The sequence below is a fragment of the Dreissena polymorpha genome, chromosome 2 (genome assembly GCF_020536995.1).
Source record: "Dreissena polymorpha isolate Duluth1 chromosome 2, UMN_Dpol_1.0, whole genome shotgun sequence".
Classification (NCBI taxonomy): domain Eukaryota; kingdom Metazoa; phylum Mollusca; class Bivalvia; order Myida; family Dreissenidae; genus Dreissena; species Dreissena polymorpha.
Genome location: NC_068356.1, coordinates 89,592,966 through 89,598,965, shown reverse-complemented (window position 1 = coordinate 89,598,965; position 6,000 = coordinate 89,592,966). Strand labels below are relative to the sequence as shown.

At 35.8% G+C, this 6,000-nt stretch overlaps 1 protein-coding gene across 2 annotated transcripts in view; it reads right to left on the bottom strand.

Annotated features, from left to right (window-relative positions):
- Positions 1-252: 252 nt before the first annotated feature.
- Positions 253-6,000, bottom strand: part of LOC127868001 (protein NDNF-like) — a 67,915-nt gene continuing 62,167 nt past the window's right edge. For both annotated transcript variants that reach the window (XM_052409550.1, XM_052409549.1), the window contains exons 3-4: positions 5,120-5,235; positions 253-1,911 (exon numbers count right to left, since the gene is read on the bottom strand). In XM_052409550.1, coding sequence (XP_052265510.1) covers positions 545-1,911; positions 5,120-5,235 — 1,483 coding nt within the window. In that variant the 3' untranslated portion in view covers positions 253-544. The remainder of the gene's footprint in view (positions 1,912-5,119; positions 5,236-6,000) is intronic.

The window sequence follows — 6,000 nt, the reverse complement described above, 5'->3', positions numbered from 1 at the left end:
TCGAACGTATAACAAACAATAAATACATATGAGCCTTGTTCTGAGAAAACTTGGCTTAATGCATATGCATAAAGTGTCATCCCAGATTAGCCTGTGCAGTCCGCACAGGCTTATCAGCGACGACACTTTCCGCCTAAACTTGATTTTCGGTAAGGAGGGACTTCCTTGAAACTAAAAATACCCTAAAAGCGTAAAGTGTCGTCCCTGATTAGCCTGTGAGGACTGCACAGGCTAATCTGGGATGACACTCTACGCACATGCATTAAGCCCATTTTTTTCAGAACGCGACTCAATTATTTTACCCTACACGACATGACCATTATAATCACAGTCATGTTTGCCTTGTACAATAACGATGGAATTTAATTCCTTCTCAGAATTGCATGTTTCCTTCCAAAACTAATTATCACCTTTCAGTTAGAACATACCAATGTCGCAAAGCGTTAACGGATAAGTGGTAGTTATCGGTGAACAGTGAACACGTTCTATACGGTTTGCAATATTCTGTCAACATATCAAGAGACATGCACTTTTAGTCGTAGTGTCACGTCGGTAAATAGCATGACGGACTCGTTTTAGTTCGAATACTGTTGTATAAAAATGTGAAATATTTCCCTCTATTTACAAACACATCGAAAATGTATGATGTGTCACTCTTTAAGTTTGTGACAGTTATGGCTAATACCGCGTTCTCCTTGCTGTATTTGAATTTCTTACACATGATCTTCTGCGACACAGTTTTAACACGACTATATGCTCCACACTCGTTCAGTTTTTGAGATATTGACGTAGAATTCTCTTTTGATATCTCAGTCTTGTACAAGCAATAAGTCTGTTTCGTGCTCGTGCCTATGAATGCAACAGTTACACTAGAACACGAGGAAAGATTGTCAAACACTTTCACCGTTCTGTCCTCGGGCAGGATTGGTACCTTCAAAAGCTTCTTCCTTGCCACCATCGATACATGCACACTCGTTTTATACCTCACCGTCTTTAACTGTATTGTTATCAAATATTGTCCTTGCGGTGCGTCTGTTATGTTTAATACTTTTGTGCCTTTAACTCCGGCCTTAAGCAATGTACCATTCACCCCTTTTATTTCTACGTTTACTTTACCGGAACACGAACTTAATGCAAGATGTAAATCTCTTGTCGATTTGCTATTATAAAACAAATACGTAATTTTTCTTGTTCGTTTCGTAAATTTCGCTATCCGAGTCTTGCCATTTTTTAATTTGGGAAATTTCCGCTTCCTATTTGTTTTCACGTATGTTCCAACGTATTGTCTTGACCTATATCTACCATCAGTTAACGTATGCTTCACAAACACATCTACATAATATCCATAACGCGTTTTGACCTTTTCAAATGTCGCTTTCCTATTCTGGCCTATACATTTCAAGAATATTGAACCTTTCCTCTGCGCTTGTATTGGTTGTGCGTTCTGTTTAAGCAGTCGTTTTTTGTAAATGTCAGTCGAAAACCCGAAACCGTTTCCAGGCGGAAGAGTGGGTTTGGGGTCCCCATTCCGATGCGATTCAACTGAACACAGGGTCTTAAAACTCCGCCGTCTATTAACAGCGATGCAGTACTCAAGACTGTCACCAAAATGTTGTTCATCAGGACTTGACTCCCATTCAACCGTGAAACTGTCTTTCTTTTTGTCGATCTCCCGAACTCGCGTGTCTGCTGGCAGATCGGGAAAGCGCTCTATGTCTGGGGAAGACGAGACGAAGATTTGGACGTAGCTATCAGAATTGAGAGATGTGATTTCTATAGTGTAAATACCTTCCCGCGGGAGATCAAGGCGTAATGTTTCCGCAGTCTCGCCGCGAAAAGTATACAATATATCGTTGGTGTTAACAACTGGTTTGAAGTCTACCACAGCGCTATCAGCTTCTTTGCCAAGTTCTGAAATAATGAGAAAAACACGTTGTATCTATAGTTGATGTAAACCGCACAGGAAAACAAGTGGTTCTACACTTGTTTCAAAGGTTAGGCATAAAACAATTATTTTATGAGACGTTACAGTAATTGATAGTAGAATACGTCATTCTGGGTGTTTTTCAAAGACGTTCGTGTTAGTTATAGCGGGTCTGATATGTTGATCCTAATTGCTTAATTTAAATGGTACTAAAGCAAATTGACTCGTAAGTAGAATAATCGTAAATGAATTGTAAAACCGCTGATTTTGCATTTCCTCTATATTTTCGTCAGGACATTTCGGGAATGAAATACTTAATTCTTTTTGCGTTTAATTCCTTCAATTAATGATATATCGTGTTGCATAATATGTTTTTACTTTCATAAAGCCATCGAATGAACGAGGATATCCATGGTCTCGTATGTATCAACCCATTCTTGGACCAAAGAATATACATAGACCCCATAACACCGTTTTATTGAGTTTATGTGCTTATCAACATATTAATACCGTTATTAATTTCATTTGCTTTAATGAATAATGATTGGAAAACACGAGTTTAGATATAATTATACGTTGGTCTGTTTAAATTCTACTAATACATTTTGAGTATAAAGCTGATTATGTACGATCGCCAAATGCATGCGTTTCAAATAACCAGTGGTCTGTTTGTGTTTCCTTTAAAGACTATCAAGAAAATAAATTATGCATTCGATAGTTATGTTATCGCTTTTGGTGCTGAAGAGTTTATATTAAAAAGTGTGCTTCAAAGAAAAAATAAAATAATCCTTAAACTATATTATAAGGATGCCTCGATTTATAATACGGTTTCCATCCTATTTTTAAAAACATATACTTTAAGTAACTATCTTTCCTGAACATATTTGTTTCTGAATGTTCCAGAAATATATCAATTGCCGCTGTAAAATCGTAATTTATTGGTCTACGAAAGACACCTCGCTTCGACACCTAGCACAACTTGTCAGCTCTGATATCACTGAAGAAAAAAAGTAGTTCACGGAAGCAAAGCAAGATTAACTACAATGCCTGGAGGTCGTTTTCATTCAATGTTTCATCTAAACGAAGTTCTATCATCCAGACGCGTAAAGAGAGACGAAACAAACCAAATACCGTTAACAAAAGGACAAGAGTTAAGAATGCATCAATGCGTAAGACGTAAAACTTAAATCACAAGTAAATGTATCTGACGAAATACTAAGGTTTTACTTAATAATATTACTAAGACGGTTATATTTATGGAGATATATTGATAACAAAAATTCTTTATCGAAATCAGAACCGCAAACAACCACAAACCCAAACAACAAAAGCACAATTAATACATGACATATAGCACTTTTGTTCAAATATTATCGGCAGTTGTAAATGGGAAATCAAACGTAGGGGAACTTTAATGTTTGAAATGAAGACATAATCATCATATGCTAATAATCACGTCTGTATATTAATCGATATGTCTCATGAAAGATCCGCTGTGGGATTTGCTTCGCTAAAAGCTTAACTCTGGTTTTAGACATGCAAATTGCTGTCCTTCGAATTAACTGGATACAGACATAAAATATCGGTGAATAACTGGATAAGTCATAGAGATCTCCTCTGTCTGGCCTCAGCAATGACTCATCGCATTGTCTCGGAAAACACTCATTACATTTTGCAATATGCTCCGGACACTTAATGGGCATCCATTGTCTATCAACAACAAGCCATTTAGATGTCCGATGATACCATGTATGGCTATTTATAAAAGCTAAGCGAAATGGAGTGTGTAAAATGGGGTCATTTACCGCCCATTATTCAAATGAACGTTCATATTGACAATTAAAAAGTAAAATATAATAATGTTGCTAATTTGTACACGTGTCTCTTATTGCTTTCAACCACCTTCCCCTCCACTAGAGGTGTTAAACACATTTTCTGATTAAAAATATGTTTGCAAATATTTAATGTTCAATGAATAGATTATGATTACATATCTTTATAACAAGTGTTCGAGTAAGATATTTATGAAATTTAGAAAAGTCATATTTAATTGCACTAGACAGGTTCAGCTTTCCTACCCGCAACTTTTTATCGGCATCCTATACTTTTTATTATCCTAGATCTTTTATAAAGACATCAGAACAATGCGTGGTTGTTTTTTCACTAAAAAAAACACAAAGATAAACATTAAATTCTTCAATCCAATTATGCTGCTATCATTAATATGTTTTGTTATAAGTTTTATAGGCAATATACAGACGCAAACTATATGTAGATTTCTTTATAACTCATAGCAACATTACTGAGGTTATGTCCAATTTCAATTTATGGATTTTGTTTGCGTTTATTTTTGGGACAATAAATTCTCCGTAGAGACTTTCTTTGTAAAAATCCATTTGTTCTGTCCATTTGCGAGTAACATCAGACGAGTGGGTAAAAGTATACCCTAATTTATCTCTATTCTTAGTTAAACCGGAAGAACTTAACTCTGCTGATTTCCTAGTGGGCCAGTTTTAGAGGAACATAATGTGTGTCTGCCCACTTTATTCGCTTTTTATGAAACACATTCATACTTATTTGAATTACAAACTTGACGAAATCAGACGAATATTTAGCAATAAGATTACTGAAATTAAGTGGTCTTCGAGTCTGGTTAAAAAACCAGCTTGTGACAAAGACTAATTTTGCTAATAGCCTCGATGGCACAATAACACGTAAATTTAGTAATCAATCCCGTGTAGTGACAGTATGTTAATTATTTTTTGCAATTAGCCCTCTATCGTAAAACGAAACATAATGTATCTTTGAAATACAATAAACCCGGTATTGATACATCGCGACTATAAATGTTGATAGCTTGCTTCTCTCAGTCGTGAGGAAACATGACTTTATTTTTTACAGCGTTCTTGATGTTAAGTTCAAGACACCCAAAGTACCCTTAGGCCCCGATCGTAGACCGTTTAAGCGTGGGTGTAAGGTATGTTGTAATTTCGTTTTTATAAAATACATTGTGTTTTGTCTAATGATTAGTTTATTTTAATAGCATTCACTGTCAATTAACGTTTAAGGATGAACCCGTTGGTTTGAAACGTTTTTCAGTTTAAAAATCTTGTAGATGCCAATTTATCTCATGAAATAAATCGCACCTCAAACAAATGTTGGTTACAGCCATTTTCAGTTATATGCGGTTATTACCGTGTCTGTGGTCGCTGCTCCTCTTCCTGTGGGTGACCTGCCAAAGAATGGGTGAGGCACAGGGCGTCAGGGTGAAGTCCAGTTTGGGAACAGTGGTATCTAGGAGGTAGAAAAACCTGAAATAAGTTGAAAACTTGTTTTTTAACAAGGTGGTATTTGATCATACATTAAAGAACCACGTGTTAAAGTGATGTTTCCATAAAACCGAATCTGAAAATTTAAGTTAGTGTTATAGTGATGTTTCCATAATACAGAATCTGTACATTTCAGTAGTATTTGCATACTGTTTGTTATAGGCTTTCAATATGCATGGCTAAACCAATGTGTATGGTGATGAACAGTGTTTTTTATCATTGGTAATGTCTAGATTAAATAATACCATTATTCAAAATTTGATGTCAGAACTTGGCAGTTTGGTAAATTTGAATAGTAGCCGTACTGAAGAGATGTTAGTATAAACAAGAAATTGCCAAGCAATATGGTCCCCTACCGTTGAAGCTCCACCATTGTCATTAATTTATATATATATATATATATTTGTGGCCATAGCAACCAGAATTTTTGACGTAGGCACAAAATAAAATGACGTGCACAATCTCCATATTGCCATCTATTCATGTTTCAAGTTTCATGAAAAAATATTAAGAACTTTTAAAGTTATCGCAGGATCCAGAAAAGTGTGACGGATTGACTGAAAGAGAGACTGACAGACAGACTGACAGACGGAGTGCAAACCATAAGTCCCCTCCGGTTTCACCGGTAGGGGACAATAAGTTTAGGTCTGATCTTTTTTAGATTATAGTTTAATCTCATAGAAATGCAAATCGAATCAGAAAGGTTGGATAAACCTGAGTCTTTTCCTTTTTAAGGTAGAAAATGTC